The sequence below is a fragment of the Anas platyrhynchos genome, chromosome 2 (assembly GCF_047663525.1).
Source record: "Anas platyrhynchos isolate ZD024472 breed Pekin duck chromosome 2, IASCAAS_PekinDuck_T2T, whole genome shotgun sequence".
In the NCBI taxonomy this organism is placed as follows: Eukaryota; Metazoa; Chordata; class Aves; order Anseriformes; family Anatidae; genus Anas; species Anas platyrhynchos.
In genome coordinates, this window is record NC_092588.1 from 6,850,400 (window position 1) to 6,870,239 (window position 19,840).

Below are 19,840 nucleotides of genomic sequence, written 5' to 3' on the forward strand. Positions count from 1 at the left end.
ACCTGTTTTAGGTTATTAGCAACAGGATACCTTTATGGCACCAGTATCTTCTACATATTCCACAGGTTTGAGTACTGGAAGTAGTAATTAGTAGTAATTAATGGTCTGCTTTAGCTCTGAATGATGCTTTCTTGCCTTATAAGAACTACCCCAAATAAAGATAAACAATCTGTTCTACCTGTATTATTCTAGAATGTCTACATCCCTTATCCTTTGTAAAAACCCTATCAGACCTACAATTGTATCAACCTTACTCAAATATTAATTACATTAAAATTATCTGCGAACAGCTCTCCAACCTGTAACAAATTTACTAGCCACTTCATTTAAAAAATTTTAGTTCAGCACATTTGGCTAGCATCTCAACTAGGAAAAAGTCAAATAAAGATATGAACAATTACTTCATTACCAAAAAGAAACATGAAAAGTTCAAATGATTCAAATAGAAACCTTTAAGACTCCTCCAGGCTTGTGGATTTCAAGTTAGGATATGAACTTTTCAACTTAAGCTTTTGCTTTTAATATGAAGAAAACCTTTCTACTGCAGAGCTATTAGAAAAACTCAGGGGGTGGAGGGCTTTCTATTCCATGACACACATTTTGATATAAAAGCATGTATGGTAACAGAAGAATGTCAGTTCAACACATTCCACAAGAACTGAAAAGTTCACCAGATGTCATTTAAAGTAGTATTTGGAGCCTTTATTTGTAAAGATGTTTTAGCAGGAATTTTAAGTACACTTTTCTTTATTCTCTAGTTAAACTAGCATATCGTCTTCAAGTTACTAGCAACATAGTTTTTTTTTTCCCTACTACTGATGTGCTCTAAAATTACTTGCATTTTCTATACTGTAGATTAAAACATAACAGCTCCCATTCCAAATAAATCCTTTTTCATATTTTCAAGCCTTTACTATGCGATAATAAATTTTTATAAGTTTATTTTTTATAATTGTATTAAATAAAAGCTATTAAGGTTTTCAAGAAGGAATTAAGATTAGTTCTTAATTTAGTTGCACAGAAAAATCGAGTCTTTTATGGACTCTAATCAAATTCGACAAATACTCTATAAATCACATAACATTTACTTTGCTTATGGAGAGATGTACTAAAAATTATGTCAATTTAGGGAAATTCATTCCAATGAAAACCACAACTGGCCACTTGCTTAAGCTACATAAATCATCCTCAGTCAGGGTTGATTTTTTTCACTTGTAATTAATCTCCTTTCATCAGCTGTTTTCTTCTTTGTCTATAAAACTAAATGTTATTAAATGTCAAGTTTAAATGTTACAAGCTATTTTCTGTGAAAATCTTTGACTATCTGTAAATCACTTTCTTTCAAAGGTGAAAGCACTTGGGCATTATTCATTATAAGTAGCATAAGACTGATCTAGTGACAGGCCACTGATAATGCCACAGTTGCTTCCCAAGGGACTCTAGTTTGGGGACCAAAAGTACACCTTATGGTAGCCACAGAATACTGGTCATGAGAATAGACTCCTCACAGAAAACACACTCCAACTGAATCTAACGAGTACAAGCATAACCTATGTTTATTTGCTCTCAGACTTTTTATTTTGTTCTTGGAGAAGTAAACACTCTGTAACATCTGGAAAAAGTTTAAAGTGATCAAAATTTCTGAATCTTTACAGTAACATATTCAGGTCTTACCTTTGTTTTGTCTCTCATAGAACCTTTTCCCAAAATAGACATTTTTGTCAGTGTTTCTTCCTGCAAGCGCTTTAGAGAATTGCCACGTGGACCCAAAAGCTTTCCCACAAAGTTGAACTGTAAGAAAACAGACATTAAACCCATTGGATTTCTAAGCACAGAAACCAAGCAAAACGGAGTACACTTGGATAAAGTTTTTTTTGTTTTAGGTGCAAGTATTAAATTATGACAGTGAAGTACAAATGTGTTGGACAAGTTAATAGCAAGTTAGTGACTCTACCAGATGCCAACAGAAACCTAGAAATATCTGAACTCAAAGAACTTTGAAACAGCGTAAAGTGTCACATTCCATGCTGAACAGATGTGTTCAGTCAAACTGTGATTCAGTTTTTCAACAGTTATCAGGTACATAACCATAAAAACAAGACTGGCAGTTATTTCTCACAGATGCAGTAGCAACCAACCACAGCTTTGAAGACAAAAAAAATCTGAATTGCCTTATGCTGCCATTAAGATTTATGAAGTAATACAGCAACCCATACAATATACCCTACACTAAAATACAGGAACAGGGAATTAAAAGCAGAAAATGTAAACATATAAATCTTTTCCCAAACCAAAATTAGCATTAAGACCTGCTCAATTGTTTTTCAACCCCTATTATCACTGAAGTTTACCAAAACCATCTGGGGTTCATAACCACAGCATTACTGTTAAGGTAACTAGGGAGAAAAAAGTGGTGTGCAACAAAAATACAGGAAGAAAATTACTTGAGGAAAATCTAAACACATCCATTTATTGAAGACATCAAAATTCAGGCCACCACAAATACATGATGCTCCTTCAGCCCAGAAGGTGCTCCACAGGGGAAATACACAACTACGAAACCCTACCCATGACAGGGAAAATAACAAAAGTAATGTTCCTGTTGTCATTTAAAGACAAAATTGAGCTCAAAGGAGCGCACAGGGGCAAGAAATCTCCACAAAGCATTTTCCCAGTCACATACTGGGAGAAGAGCTGTGTGAATTCAATAGTCCAATTTTGTATATCATTGTACTACCTTTTGGAAGGTATACAAAATTTGAAGGATAGTTAGAAAAAACTTTAAGATTCATTTGAAGTATACAGGCTTCTATTTAAGTTTGGGGGGAAAAAAAATCAAAAAGCACCAATAAACATAAGCCGCATATTGAAATTTGTATGGAATGTTATCACTTTTTAAAAGTAATAATTGATACCATTCAGAATAATAAGTTTATGAAATAAAATACTATTCAGGTGTACTTACTATCCCCAATAAGACTTCGTAAAACCTTGATATTCAAACTGCTGTAATTTAAAGTGACCCACTCATCGTGAAAAGGACAGTTTTAGCAATCAGTAACATACAGAGAAAACACATTTAAACTATTTGTTTTTCTGGTTTCATTTATGCAACAGTTGACTCTTCTTCTAGTACTACATCATTAGAGGGCCACAATGAGCTCATTTGATCTCCTTATCCCCCTAGATGAATTTGATAACACTTGACAATGGGGAAGTAGAAGCTCTAACAAACTCCTTTGTTGCTACAATGGAAGTGCTGATGGAAAAAAAAAGCCCAGCTGTGGTCCTCCTGCAATGAAGAAAGTCTACAGCTCCAGTTAACCCACTTCAATTTGAGACAAAAGAAACTCAAGCATTAAAAAAGCTTATTAAAAATGAAAACGTAATTCTCCTCCCCTTTAGAACCTGTGAGCTTGATTCCTGAGTTAGAAACAGGATACAGTTGAATGAATGGCCATGGATGACTAGTCCACACCAGCTATTGTATTTAAGGCCTTTCATTAACTAGTATTTCCTGAAGCTGTCAGTTCAAATTTCAATAAATCCTCAGGTGATACCTTTAACTCCATTTTATTAGACACATTACATTGCTTTTGTCCTTACAGGTCTTAACATGCTATCAAAGAAAGTGTTAGAAATTGGTTGCCCAAAATGGGGGAAAATTTCCATTGCTGACGGTATTCAGGACTCAGGTGTCACCTAATTTACAGTCAGGAGGTCATCAGAAGGTTGTACCACATGTTTTCCAGAGATCCTCTACTACAGACCTACAACTTCATGATTACAAAGGTGTTACTGCAATGAAAGCATTTAAACTAGTTGAAATAATTTGTAACAAATACTGAACTTCCAAAAGTGAATATAACACCTTGTCAATAACCTCTGTAAAGGATCATTGGTTATGAATAGGGACTATGGCTAAACTTAAATGGAAACCTTCATGTAATGAAATACTGTCAGCTTTTTACCATTTCAGGTTACTTATGTTTTCTGAATTAACAAGGCTATTTTAATGCAAACAAGTACTATATACATTTCTAAATGAGGTTTTCCATTTAGAGTAGAGCATGCTAAAATTATTTCTCAATGTTCAATACCTGCAGTCTGATATAGACTTAAACTTATTTTATTAAGTTCAATTTTTTGAGTGAAATTCCATTTGAGTATTTATCACAATCTAGCAGTAGGCAAGCATGTATTTTAACTACAGTGTATAAGGCTGAACATCACATCACTGAAAAACTACTTGACCGTTAAAAAATAAAAAACAACTTAGATGGAAGAGCACACTTGCAACAACAAAAATGGGTTCTATTTTTGCATGTAATTTTCAGAGAAAGCAACTAGCTGGCTTCGGAGCTCAGAGAAGAGTTGTGATCCAAAGCAGATTTGTTTACTCAGCTGTTTAAAACCAAATAGTTTTATTCTGTTTAAAACCAAGTACTGTGTAAATATATCTAAAGCTTGACCCACAAAACTAATACCAAATGTTTTTGCATTTTTTTCCTGCAAATACAAGAAAACATCTAGTGCTGATGCTAGATATGGTAGCTATTCAAGTAGCTGCACAGTTGACATGTTCTAGACAACACATTTAATGAACATGAAAATGTATTATCTATATCCTGAGATCCACTGAACTATTCTTTCCTGTGCACCCATGCTACAAATATTAGATTTGACAACTCTGAAGCATGAGAAATCTGCACTGCAAGTCTGAAATTTTGCTGATTTGAAGGTACAGTACATCTAGATACAGCTTAAAATGAGGATTGTGACCAGAGGTTAGTAGAAATGGCTTACTACATACTTCCAAAGACTTTGTTCGCACGTAAGAAAGTTAGAAATTGACTGGTATTTCAGATTCTGTAAAACCCATTTGATATTGAATGAAGCTTTTCAGTAGAGAAGATTTACTTTGAACGAATACTGGATATTGTTTGAACTACTGGCTTATCTCCCTTTTATATTAAATGTGAAACATCTGATCAGCAAAAGCTTAGTTTTAAATATTTCACCAAGATATAGAAACAAATCAAAACGAATCAGTAAATTGCATTCACTATTTATACAGGGTATTATCTCAAGTAGTCAAGAAGTAGTAGTCAAACCTAAGTCTAACCCTCACGCAGACAAGTTTTCATTACAAATTTAATAAATCCAGCCTAGCTGCTGATGAACCAGAAGCAAGTACATCTGGCAGATCTAAATTCTTGTACAAGTTAGCTCACGTACAAGCTTCACGGCTGCTTCCCATGCTTCACATTCCTAAAGTTTATTTGCCCTTCTGAACCTAGAAAACAACACGTTCAGGTCTAGTATTGAACTCAAGATTATAAACTCTCTGAATTAGGCACTGAATAGTAACAAAAGGGTATTGGAGCAGGTCTGGGCAAGTCAGATTGGATCAGTCACTTATCAGCTCTAGCTCAAAATCAGACATGCCAGGCTCCTCTCTTTACTTGCTCCATACTTGTACAGCATGATCATATCTGAGTTGCACTCAAATAGCCCAAATTGTACTCAAGTCCACTAGCTTCAGCTTAATGCTGTATTAAAGCAGTCACACTGCTTTCCAGCCCAGGCCAGTCTGGAAGCTATTACCTGCAAACAATTCTCTTCAGCTACCTGAACTAGGAACAAGTGCCAGGTATGAGTGATATTCTGTAGCATTAAAAGAAGGACTGTCTATACATTAAAACAGCTTGCAATATCCTAGATAAGAATCAGGATCTTATTATGGATATATTATATACATAAAATTGAAGATGGATATCATCATAAAGTTGTTTTGGGACTGCTCTCAAGGCTGTGCCAGATATGGTACCTACAGAAACAAGATTATAGCAAAAGAATTAAACTATTTTTAGTAAAAATGGTATCAAGATCCAGAGTAACAGACTTGGAAGGGATTGGAAAAAACACTAGAAATTGTTACTTCAGCTACTGTTTAAGCCAAAGGTATTCATAAATCCTTGTTTTAATAAAGCATTTTTGCAGATATAGTACAACAGAGATTATGGACATCACTGCTTAACACCCATTTCCTTCAGAATCCTCACATCAAAATATGCCTTTAACAGTTATCTAGAGATTTATTTCCTTACCAAAGCACTGCTTGAATCTATTTTCCTGAAAACAGTTCTGGAAAAAACACTGCTACAAAGGAATTATACAAATGAGACATCCTTTCTGTGAGCATTTAATCTACTGTATGAATTTCAGCAAAAAAAGAATTAATGCCAATGCTACATCATGTTTAAATGTATATATTACAGGAGGAAGGATATAAAAAAAGTAATCCTTGTTTATCCCCACCAAGACAAGTCTACTGAGAACGGTTCATCCAGCTTAAAATACTTAGTGAAAATACAAATGCTTGACCAAATGCTGTGCTGTAAAGCTCTAGCCAGCCAATGTCAAAGCTGTAGAAAGCTTTCTTGATATATTAGTTTTCTGCAACGGTTCCTCTGTGATAGATTTACTAGGAAAAAAAAAATATTTAAATTAACATTCAGGGCACTTGCCCTTAGAATGACCTGAAAATGGGAAAACTTCAAGACTTTTCTTACTCATTTCAAGAGAATAAGGTTCCTATAGGAATGGAACTATTTCATGCATTTACACCATCACAGAGTGCTGTCTCCTTCACACAGCTCTCAGAACAGTAATAGGCTTCTAAACACCTATTTGACATTAAACTTGGTCAATTACTGTAACATTATTCAAAAATTCTCTAGTATTAAACCTAACACTTGTTCCTTCATATCACTTGTGATTATATACTCATGTCATTTCTCATTCCTACTGCAGGAAATCCTTAGAACCCAGCTGTTATGAAGGTTTGTTTTTAACTAGTTATGCAATTAATATTTTAATCTTTCCATGACTATGTAAAACTGCAAATATTTTAAAGTGACATTTGCATGTGTAATGTATGTATTTTAACTTTAAATGTTGAGCTAAGGGATTAATGCACACCTGCGCATTAAGTAAATTTTGAGAATATGTATTTAGAGTATCACTTCAGTGAAACTGTATGGACCACTTCTTCCTAATTCTGACATCTGCTCAATTCTTAATTATAGCTTTGTAAGCAATTTTTAGAATAGTAGCCTATGAAATGGAAGAAATTCTCCATCTTGATCAATCTAATTGAAAACCATCTTTCCACTTATCCTTGGAAGCTATTTCACCAAATTCTGAACACTTCAGTTCACTAAACTGCCAAAACAAAATCAGATTTGAGAAAAACTGCTTCAGTGAATATTCAAGCGTGTGGGAGAAAAAGATAACACTTGCCTCATACGTACGTATGTAAGCTATGAAACACCTTTCAACTCTTGGCATTTCATAGCAGTATTAGGATAGATTTAGAATCCCTTCACTCTCAAACAGCCACATCATGACCTTCTATTGCCAGCCCACTTTAGCCCTACCTTAAAGTCCGTGCAAGTTTAAAGATGGATTTTTCAAGCATGAAATGCAACAGAAGTACAGGTTTAAGGATTGCATTTTCACACTTGACCTGGAGTCAAAGATATTCATCTGATCAAATAGTAAGGTGTATTAAGTCACCCTAAACTCCAATGCCTAACCTGACAAGATCTCGCTCCACCAACTCCCAGTTAAACATCCAGCATCCATGTGGAATCCTACAAAAAGGTAAAAACCTGGAAATGAGTCCTACCTGAGGAAGTTGTTCCTTTTCCAATTAGAGGAAAAGTTAGGATTGTATGCAACCTAATCCTTGTTTGTAATCCTAGTCCAGTCAGAACAGGACTGCAGACCACATTATCAAAACATTCAAGCCTCACCTAAATGCTTCAGATTAGTTTCTTATCTTAGCAATTCAATAGCTAGACCAACCTGAACAACTCCTGACATGATTGCATACAATCAGATTTTGAAAATACTTGACTGGACCTGCAACCGACAAGGAGTTTCCACAAGGCTTTGTCTCACTAAGTAACACTATCATTAAAACATACTTGTCCTGTTTTTCAGCATGTACAGGAGTTCAAATGAAGATCATTTGAATGCACAACCAACTGGAGCTGAAACTGAACCTAGGACTATTTTGCTTTATGAAATAGTTTGTTATTTTCTCTCACATTCTATTAAACAAAAAAAATCTTAGGCCAAGTACTTGTAGCATGAACATTAAAGCTAACTTCTATCATGAGCTGAGCAAGACAAAGTCATGGCTAAATAATACATGCATAGTACCGTAAAAAGCAACCAAGAGCTGTCAGGTAGACGGCAAATTTAACATCCCCAGGAATGAACACTCAACCGTTGGAGCAATAAGCAGAAGACCAGGAGCAGGAAGATTTAAGGTAAAGCAATAACATTCAAACAGAAAAAGAGATGACTTCTGAACCTGAGGTCCAGATTCTCTTCAAAGACCAGCTGCTCCAAACTTTAGTTGAATAACCTTCTACTGCAGTTAACCTGTCACCATGCAGGTACATCAGAGGTAGAGGTTCAGCATGCACAGGACCCAGCCTTGATCCTGCAAGAATACATCTAACAGGGCAGGGAATACAAGCAGGCATTGCAGTGACAGCTTTGTCAGATCAGAGCTTGAACTGACTGACTTATTTTGGGGTTTGTATGATTTATTCAAGGAGTCAGAGGTGGAAAGGTCTTAAAGAGGGAAAGCACAGTGAAATACTTAAAGCAAATTCAGGTAACCCTGTGCAAGGTTTAGTAAGGTATCTGAAGAGTGAGAAGTATGCTGGTGGGCTGCTTTGGTTCAGGGACCTCATTTACAACCAGAACTAATAATTGATACTTCATTGATCACAATTATATTAATACAAAGCATCATGACTTGCCAGAGAACCACTGGCAAACATTAACAGAATAGCCTCTGCTAGCAAAATCGCTTCCATTTGTAGCTTCATTTTTAGATATTTCACATTCTTAAGGATTTGAGCACTTTTATAACCTGCTTTTCTGATCCCATTTAAGCCGAAAAATCTGCATCATCTACTTGGGGAGACAGTACTCTATTTGCAAAGCTGAAGAAAGCCTCACTTTTGTCACTTTCTGGATACTTACATTTTCCAAATTCAACCCAAACTGGCACCTCAATGCTTAATGGATTTATCAATTATTGTAGTAACTTTGTCAGCTCTAAACACCAGATTCTCCGTTCACTAACACTGAAAAGGCTACACTTGAAAGACTGAAGTAATCCTTGTCTGGGAACTTGTATGGTAACTGTCAACTTTAGTGATGACTGCTAACATAGAGAAAGAAAGGAAAAATTGCTAGGAGAATGGCTCCAAATTCAATATTCACATGCAGAAGAGCTTTTTACACAGCTGTCATCCATATTTAAGTCTTACATTCCAGGCTTCTGAAGCATTTATCACTAACACTGATCAGCAGAAAGGAGAAAATTACTCACAAGTGAGAAACAACTTTTAACCATTTTTGTGAGGAACTATCAACTTTGCATCTTCTTCAAATGACATTTGCATGAGTTCTAACAACTCTTGCAGGCAAAATGATCCAGCAAACAACATATGCACAGGAAAGCATGACCCAGAGGCATAAACCTTTTATGTGAAGCATCATTTCAGGTTTTTATATAAGCACCCCATAATGTTTTCTTAAATTCTGCAGAATCTGAATATTATAAATGTAGCTCACCAAGGTGACTGGAATAATTTCATATGTACCCTGACAGACTTGATAAAGCATTCCTCATTTGCGCCCTTCTCTGAACATATGAACAGAACTAGAATTAGTATCTAGAGCAAACATTAGGATGCAAGAATACTGCTACCCTGTGTATAGGCATTCAAATCTTGTCACTTGCTGCAGACTACAGTACACCAGGATAAGGCTCTCAGTTTGCCAAATTGAAGCTACATCACCTTGCACAAAACATTTAAACTTCTTAGAGCTCCAAAATAAAACAAGCCTGGTTCTAGTAAACAAGACAACACTTAACTGCAGCAACTGCTTGTTGTTTGGGGCCCCTCCAGAGAAGTTCAAGAGGGCCTGTCACAAGTTTGAACTGATGCTCACGTCCTAAACTACTCCTATCCAGTGAGAAATCCCAATGCCTTTAGACTATGTTTGGTCTGTGATGAGTAAGCTTGACAAAAATATCATATAATAAAAAGGAAAATTTTGAGAGAAAATGAACGCCTTCATACCAATTAGGGAATAAAAATATTCTTAAACCAGAAAATACTTAGTTTTATTCCCTCCGGTAGAAGAGATCTGTGTGAGCGGAGATACCAGTGTTCTCCTTTCTGTGGAAAAATTACTAGTGGAGACATAGGCATAGGAACTCACATAGGAAGTCTGTTCTGCACAGTAGTTGTACTCTGCCACCTAGATCCTGGTGTTCTAAACAAGGACATACAGGATTACAAAGCTCCGTGTTCAGACATAAATTCAGGTTTCTTTCTACAGCACATACTGGGCTTAATTCCATCTCAGACAGCCAAAGAATGTCCACAGAACACAACTACTAAATACATAGCAAAGCATCCCTCCCTTTCAAAAGACAGCATTGGCTTTCCCACTAGCTATGCTAAACAATTTTAATGTTTAGATCTTTAAAGAAAGTTGACACTGAAGAAACCGAATCTTTCAAAAAGACATTTTCTCCTTTTAATAACCACCTTGCTTTTTCTCCCTTCAAGCTCATCTGTCCACATCTCAGCATTTGAAAACATCTCAATAGTTGAAGAAAAATATCTTGATTAGAAGGACTGTCCACATAAGCTTCCCCTATTTGTTACCTCCCCTTCTTTACAAGGACTGTACATGGTGTTTATAGATAAGTTTTCCCAGTCATTAAATAAAGATGACTACTGAGGCAGAATTCCAAATAGGTACCCACATACAAAGGGTATTGCAAGTACACAAGTTCATTGAAGCAGTATTTCATGAAACTTTGAACAGCAGTAAAAAAATCTCTGCAAGTTACCCAGAACAGAAAAACACTAGTAGTGCAAATAAAGCTATTTAGAAAAAAGTCCTCCAAGTGAAATGGAAGAAGGATTGAAGACATTCCTTTCCCCATGAGTAAAAACAAAGGCAGTCTGTACATTTCCAATAGGAAAAGGAAAGCTATTTAAAACAGGTGATAAACACTAACATCCTGATGATTTTGCACAACATTAGCCTTAAAATTTGTAAAGAAATACAAAACAATGAGCTTCCACAGCCTCTTGTACACTGAATACACACTTCCATGAAGCGATATTTTAAACCAGGATAACATCTGACCATAAAGAAACATTAAGAATTCATGGTGGTTAAATATATTAATGGAATAGTCCCTGCTTCCCCTAGAACCCATTGTATAATTCATCAGCATGGATATACCTAGTTCAAGACTAACACTAGCTGAAAGTAAGGTATTTACACAATGAATTCCTCTAATAGCAGATTTTAAGCTTCACTTTTGCATACAGTAAGTACATTTCAAAGGCTGATATCAGCATCAGTTTAAATATAATTCCTTCAAACATTTTCAGGGCAGTAGGATCCTCTTTGGTCTTTGGAACTGAAAACACTTGTTTACAACCTACTATTTTCTGTAAGACTAGCAACACTTTTCTGCTCATTTATTCCAAGAAGCTTTCCTACATTACGACTTCCATAGACCACAGAACAGCATTGGTACAGACTGTTTTTAAGTGAAACAGTCACCATCTTAAGATATTAGTGGAATACCTGTTATAAGCACTTAAAAAGGTATGAAAACTGAACTTACCTTAGGGAATTGTTTCACTGGAATCAAAACTTTTTGTCCCAACTTCATATTTTTATTGATGACTACGTCAATATATTTTTCTTCTTCCTTTCCTTCCCCTTTCTGGAATTTTTCAATTTCTGTTAAAGGAAAAATGTTTGTTATTTTCTTGGTTTAATATTAAAAGCTGAAAACTGAGAATCTTTAAAGTCTACATAAATTATAAATAGTAACTTTAAAAATAATACCTTATAGTATAATATTAGTGATATAATACATAATTAATACACATTACACAGGCGAATGGAGCAAACCATGTTTTTCTTTTACAGTGTTTAATATTTATGTTCATATCAGCACTTTCAATTAGCATTGCAAGTGTTTTAAATGAACTTTTAACTTAATATTCAGAATATGCTTATGTATTAAAATGGATCAAGCAAGACACCTTTAGTCCTTTCAAGTTCAAAAACTTACAGCATAGTTTAATACTTGACTTTTTCTCCTATATAAAACATATAGAACTTTCTATAAGCTGTAAAGCATGCAGATGGCCGTCTACTGCATACTTTAAGTGTCAATTCAAGCTTTCAAGATCTCAGCAGTGCAATTAAAGCACCTTGGTAAAACACTAATCTCAGATTTCTAGGTATGAGCCAAGATGACAGGAATACATTTTAGAAGGAATGCAACAAAAAGGAACTCAGGATGCATGGCCATACTCATTCTAAAGATATTTCACGTATACAAAGGATTGATTCTTGATTCTAGTTCCTGCCAATATTGACTCTCCGTTGTGCTAATGAAAAATTGATCATTTCATTTCACAGGTGGTAGAATAAAAGGGGCATACAAATACTAAAGAAGTGTTGCTTGAGGTCTTCACTGGATTGGAGTCCAGCTCGCCAGAAGTTCAGACCTGTTAAGCACAGGGCATAGAAAAACCCAATGTCAGAAGTACTATGGAAGTTCTTCTATGGGCATTTAGCATTTGTCCTCCACAACCATTTTCACCATCTTCAAATATACCTTTAAACTCTTAGCAAGATTAAGTAACCTTGTATTCTACTTCAGTACAATTTAGTGGTGTTTATTACAAGCTTGGAGTTTATTTTTATTCTTTATTGCATATGAGCATGTAACAGAAGTCTGGACTGGAAAAGACCTGCAAGATCATCAAGTCCAAGAATCAACCTGACCTGTAAAGTAACAGCACTAACCAATTTCCCTTAGTGCCATGTCCACACATCTCTTAAATGCTTCCAAGGATGGGGTCTCCGCTACTTCCCCAAGCGGCCCATTCTAATACTTGACCACCTTCTCCACAAATCAGTTCCTCCTCATGTCCAACCTAAACCTACCTTGACACAACTTGAGACCATTTCTTTGCATCCTATCACTTGCCACCTAAGAGACCAACACCCTCCCCATTACAACCTCCTTCCAGGTACTTGTAGGACATAAGGTCTCCCCTCAGCCTGTTCTCCAGGCTAATTCACCCCAGTTTTCTCAGTTGCACCTCACAGGTCTTTTCTCATTTCTTCACTAGTTCTTCTGTGCACTCAGACTAAGTTGAAGACTTCTGAAGGAACAGTCCTCCCCAGTTATGATATTAAATCTTCTTGGCAAGTCCCTAGAAAAACTTAATTGTATGCATTCTAGCAGCATAAACATTCTGGAGGATCCATATTCTGTAAAGCAGCCTTCCTTTAAAGTTACCTTTATGTTGTAGCACACAAAAAAAAAATCCAAATCACTCAGTCCACAGCCCCACAGACTGACAACAGCTGAGGAATGTATGAATGATTTTAACAGCTGAATCCCAGGAAGAATTGAATTACTGTGGTTTTTGTAGGTGTCACTTTATGAACTGGAGAATTATAAGCAATTAGATTGATGTAAAGTTATATTAACTTCATCTGAAAATGGATTTTAAGACTAAAACTTTATAAAGTATGATATTCCCACTCACAGAAAGCAGGTGACATGTTAAATCCAAATTTCTGAACTGCAAATGCAAACTTCGAGTGTAATATAAAATTAACACAAGTAAGCTACTTCTAATACCCTCTGCTTCCTGATATAACAAGGGCAATGACAAAGGTCTCATATTTCCTGGGAGACAAGATTGGATACTCAAAAAAAACACAAAATTGACATTGATTTTTAATAGTGTACAAGCTGCAGCACTAAATATAAATATTCAAAGCTCAAAACTACGCAGTCAGAAGTGTAAGAGGTTCTTTAGTGTATTTTGGTATAAAATGTCACTAAATGTTGTAATTGTAATAAAAATAGAGCTACTCTTATGGATGAAGCAATGTAATTACAGCAAAGTTTAAGATTGGGACTAGAGGTTCTTCAGAAAAGCAGAAGAGCAGAAGAACATAGTTTGACTCCAATCAAGATCCCAATTACTACAGCACAGTGTATTGATTTAGTTTTGAAACAGATCAGTGCAGAGGAGAGTCCCAATAATCAGACTTACACAAGATCTGTTTCATTGTGCCATATGCTGTTGTACAAACCAGTATATACACACTGCAACCCTACCCTGCCTACTTGAAAGTTTATTTTCATAGAGTTGCAATTTCTAACATCTGTAAATGCCAAGTGAGAATTGTCAATTTATGAGTGAACCGTGGTTCAGGGACTTTCATGGAAAATGTTGAAAAGCATTACATAACTGAATGAGCTTTGTTTCAGGAACATCCAGCTCTTACACTTGCCAAGGTTAAGCTCTATTTGAAGAGTTAAGAGCAGGGTCCTAACAACATCTCATGAACATTCCTCAAGTTACACAGCTGGATAATTACTTCAATACACTGTACTTGCATTTCCTAAATTTTAGCTTACATAATCATTTGATTCTGGTACTTGAAGGTTTTGTTGATGGCAACCTCAATATTATATTCACTCAATTCTATCGTATTTTGATTTACTTAATACAAAAATTTAAAAGGTCATGGAAAGTCTTGCTTGTTTCAGTGACTCAACTTGAAGCAGCCAAGTCAAATTTTGAAAGAAATCCTTTCATTAGTCTGAAGATCCGTCTACATACCCCAGATAGCTGTATACGTTAACCATTTTGAGAACCATTTATTTACATGAACTCCCACTGTTTAATAAAGCTTCCATTTGCTTGAAAAAGCTACCAAGACTCATAAGACTACCAATCAACTGCTAGCAAACTAGAGCACAATTTTCCCCCAATTTGTTTCAAATCCAAATGATTTTCCTCTGAGCAGCCATAGCTATGAGCACTGGCATAAAACTACAAAATAGGAATAATAGAAAATTCTTATGTTTATCAAACCAACTTTTTATCAAACCGACTTAAGATTTCATGCACGTTCGCTGAAATACTGACAAAAGTTATCTTGTGACCAAAAATCAGATTTTTTCCTCCTCATTTCATTGCACTCAAACTTAAAATGAATATGAAATATTAAGCATTAGAATTAAGCACAGATATCAAATGAGCTGTACAAATGATTCTACCATTCACATACATCCAGTTTTAGATAATTAGGGAAAATTCTCAGATCACATAAGAAATCCAATCAGATTCTCAAGGTCAGACAAAGATTTGCTTTTTCCTAATCCTTAGATCACATTCTCTACTGCTTAGCTATATGAAGCAACAACATCTCCTAGATCACAAATAGTAAATAAACATGTGATTAAAGCTTCCCTTAATGCTAGAGATTAAAATCCCATGTTCTCAGACCAAGGATGCAGCTAATGCAATAGTCCAGGAATTTAGCTGGATGAAGAAATAACTGCAGGGATTTTTCTCCTTTACATTTAATCATAGCAGAGAGATCTAAGCAATGATTACTCCCCAGTTAATTCACCAAACAATATTGCTAGATGTATGAGATAATGACGAAGTAGAATTGTTTCATGTTAATCTCAAGGTAGGATTAATCTTCCTACAGGAGAACTACAAGCCAGGATTCCAGGTCACTCTGCTAAACCAATGCAAGTACCTGCGCTTAATGCGGAATGAAGTGCTCTCTGTACTTGTCTGGTGTAAATCAATTTGTAAATCAATGCAAGATCAAATGCCAGAGTAAACAAATGTTTATTGCATTTATCCTTAATACGACGTTTACTAAACAAGATCAACAGAAATGAGAACAAGTTAAGTTTGTCTGGAAATCCTTAAGAAAATGTACTTTTTTTCCCCTCAGATTGAGAGGTCTTAAGAGGCACTAAGCCTGCATCAAAAGCAGCATGGCCAGCAGAGCAAGGGAATGGATTGTCCCCCTCTACTCTGCTCTTGTGAGACCCCATCTGGAGCCCTGCATTCAGCCCTGGGGCCCCCAGAACATGGAAGTATTAGAGCAATTCCAGAGAAGGACCATGAGGATGCTCAGAGGGCTGGAGCAGCTCTCCTATGAAGACAGGCTGAGGGAGTTGGGGTTGTTTAGCCTGGAGAAGAGAATGCTCTGGGGAGACCTGACAGCAGCCTTCCAGTACCTAAGGGGGGCTACAAAAGAGCTGTGGAGGGACCGTTTGTCAGGAGGGTGTAGTGATAGGACAAGGAGTAATTGTCTTAAACTAAAAGAGGGGAAATTTAGTTTAGTGTTAAGAGGAAATTTTTCACTCAGACAGGGTGCTGAGGTGCTGGTACAGGCTGCCCAGAGAAGCTGTGGATGCCCCATCCCTGAAGGTGTTTAAGGCCAGGCCAGATGGAGCTTTGGGCAACATGGGCTGGTGGGAGGTTGTACTTGCCCATGGCAGAGGAGGAGTTAGACAATCTTTAAAGTTGCACTTCAACCCAAAACACTATGATGAATTTAAGTGATTTCATATTGATTTTCTATTTCAGATGGAAGAGTAAGTAAATAACTCAAGGCTGAACTAGGACATCAAAACAATCATGACTTCAGAAAACATATGGTGTTGACAGAACTACACCAGTTTCACTGGAAATAATTTTCATATTCATTTTCAAAATGCAAATATTTTAAGAATAATATTACAAATGTTCCTAAATAAAGGGCAACAGTATAATATGCTGAAGCTGTTTTGTAAGTTACTAGCAGTACAACAGCAGCAATATATTTTGCTTTATTATTTTGATGGAGTTGCTAATCCTGGAAACCATTGTCAGGCACACGAGAGGCATGAAAATCATCAGTAGTCAGCATATATTCACCAAAGGGAATCCATAAGAGCCTCGTAACTGCTGGTATATGGACTGAACGGGGAAAAAAGAGGTGCATTGAGAACTGACTGAATGGCCAGGACCTTTTGGCACAAAATCTAGTTGTAAGCCAGTAATGTGCAGCGTACCTCAGGGGTCATTACTGGACACAGGTTTGTTAAACCTAGAAACAGAATGGTTTGCATTAGAAGGGCCTGTCAGAGATCTAGTTTAGTGATTGATCTGGATGATAGGGCAGAGCACACCCTTAACAAGTTTGCTGATGACAAAACTGGGAGGAGCACCTGATACACCACAGGGTCATGCAGCTTCCAGAGTGATCCTGGAAGGCTGGAGAAATGCGCTGATGGGAACCTTGTGAAATTAAATCATGAGAAGTGCAAAGTCCAGCACATAGGGACAGAGCAGTCCAGGTATCAGTACATGCTGGTGACTACCCATACAGAATGTAGCTCTGCAGAAAAGGAGATGGGAGTGCCAGTCCAAGCTGAACATGAGCCAGGAGTGTGTCCTTGCTGCTAAGAAGGACAACAGTACCCTGGGCTGCATTAGACAAATTATTGCCAGGAGCTTGAAGGAGGTAGTGGGAAAGTATCATTAGATACTTCTTGAAAGAAATCTCTACTACTGGCCAGATGAACTGATGGTATGGACATTCGGTATGCTCTCACATTAGGAGAACAGTAAAACCAATGGTACTACAAAAACACTTTGGCATACTAGATTGTGGTTTTATAATTTTATTTTTTTAATCTCCTTTAGGGAATACACCCAAGCCTTGAGAAAAGACTAGCTTCCAAAGCAAAAAGGTGGATTCTAAGTCAGATTTAGAAGAATTTCAGAACAGTTTTTCTTTGAAGAACAAGGACAATATCTGTTCAGTTTCAAGCTTTCACAATTCTTCCAGTACAGAACATCAGTAACCACTTCTGAACAGTCTTTGGGATTAAAAGACTACATTTATACCATATGTAAAGTTCTTTAACATTCCATACTGTTTTTCTTATTTGTAGGATTTCCAGAAACAAAATCCACACTTGTATCTCAGGAGATTCACATTTGAAGCTCACCAATTCTGAAAATGCTGGCAGTTAAAACTCCTGCACTGAAATGAAGCCATAGGCAGTCTATAAAGCCAGATGTTGATTTAATGCTCACAAGCCCTACCATGACTTATTCTGCTAAGTCCACAGTGCAGTATGGCAGGACAACAAACCCAACAACAGTTATAATTGTTTGAGGGCTTAATCTCATTGACACTGTACAAGGATCTTGACCATGCTTCAGATTATACACGTTTTATGCTGGACAGATAAGGTAAATAAAATACTTTTTAAAAAATAAAACACTTAAGTAATAAGCAACAATCAGGAGTTTCCTGATGTAAATAAATGCTTGGACAGATCTTTCCCACCCCACACTTTTTCCAAAGCAAATACTGTCTCATTTTCATGAGAAATGCAAATTAGAGAAGTAGAGTAATCAAAAGTACCCTCAGAGACTTAAAAATAATGAACAAATATTTGTGGTATGGTTATATCTAGATCTATCCTGAATGGTTATAAAAGACTTGAATGAAAAATGGAATGAAACTTCTGGTGTTTAATGCAGCTGCTCTACTACTGTACCCACACACATTCTTCTGCATTCATTTCAGAGAATTCCACCTAGTTTCCTCAGCCATCATCTCAATACTTCAAAAACAAAAAGCATTTTTAAATACAAGTTTACCCGCAACAGTATATTCTAATTTGGAATTGATGTAAAAAGAAATAGTTAGCATGAACTATGTGTAAGAAAAATTTATTTTAAAAAATGCACATTACAACATTTGAATTCAAAATAACTGTCTTTTATATGCCACTGCCTTTGCAGAAGCAAAGGACAACAAATCTGATTTGAATTTACAATAAAATGAGTGGTTCATGCTAGAATGTCTGCAATATTCAACACACTCAAATTATGAATATCGACGTTGAAGGACTTAAACCAATCTTGATATAAATTGCATTTACAGGCATCATAAATTCAGTTTTACAGTCTGAATACTGCTGTCTGCACTGATCTGAAAATACTTTTCAGTCACCAATATGACAAATATTTTGAATAGGCCTTTTTCTTTAAGCAATTCAAAACTAATTGAACACCTTTACATCAGAAATGCCTACACTAGATTCTGTTAAGACTGATTAATACTAGCAATACTTGAAAATACTAATGTAGGAACTGTCATAAGAGAAGTAACATCTAAGATATTAACAGATGTTCATTCAGCCTCTCAGGAAAAAAAAGATGTAAACATAAGCTTCAGCCCTGTATTTCCATCCTACTTCACTGAAAATTACTATTTATCTCATTGTGAATAGAGCCTTGGAACACATGTATAATGAAGTGCTAAAAGTTCCCATACGATTTACCCACTGTTGACAATTTTCTTTCAGGAACACTTGTCAATCGTACATTGCAAGTTCAGGAATCCGTTAGCTACAAAAACATCAGCTCATTTGTTCCATGATCTCATAAGAAATTACAAAGGTAGCTTGAATATTCATGTGGGATAAACAATACTTTGTACCCCCCCACACACATTTCAAACTGGGATGCTGAACCCTACCAGGACAAAACCAATTACTCCTATGTTCCTTCCTGCTTCAAGAATGCCTAACTTTGCTTTCTAAATAATGGTAACACTGGCATTTGTCCTGTTTAGAGCAGGGGATTTTGACTTTCTGAGGTTTTGTCAGGTATTCTTTGATCCTGTCCTCTAAGTGGATCACTAAGTAGAAGGTGTCTGAGAAGTGACCCTTGCTGTCTTACTTTCATCTACTACATCCAGTAAATACATGAAAAACAACAACAAAAAAAATGATGTAACAGCACAAGTAGCCCACAAGTAACTCCTAACAAAAGTCAGAGCTTTGGAAGCCTTTTGA

The 19,840-nt window shown here is 36.2% G+C and overlaps 1 protein-coding gene across 4 annotated transcripts in view; it reads right to left on the bottom strand.

Moving 5' to 3' along the window:
- The window catches only part of KHDRBS3 (KH RNA binding domain containing, signal transduction associated 3), a 91,665-nt gene that overhangs the window by 53,446 nt on the left and 18,379 nt on the right, over window positions 1–19,840 (bottom strand). For all 4 annotated transcript variants that reach the window (XR_003495860.3, XM_027452736.3, XM_027452735.3 and 1 more), the window contains exons 2-3: window positions 11,753–11,871; window positions 1,675–1,791 (exon numbers count right to left, since the gene is read on the bottom strand). Coding sequence is in view for 3 of the 4 variants with exons in the window: in XM_027452736.3 (XP_027308537.1) it covers window positions 1,675–1,791; window positions 11,753–11,871 (236 nt within the window). In the remaining variant the exon portion in view is untranslated. The remainder of the gene's footprint in view (window positions 1–1,674; window positions 1,792–11,752; window positions 11,872–19,840) is intronic.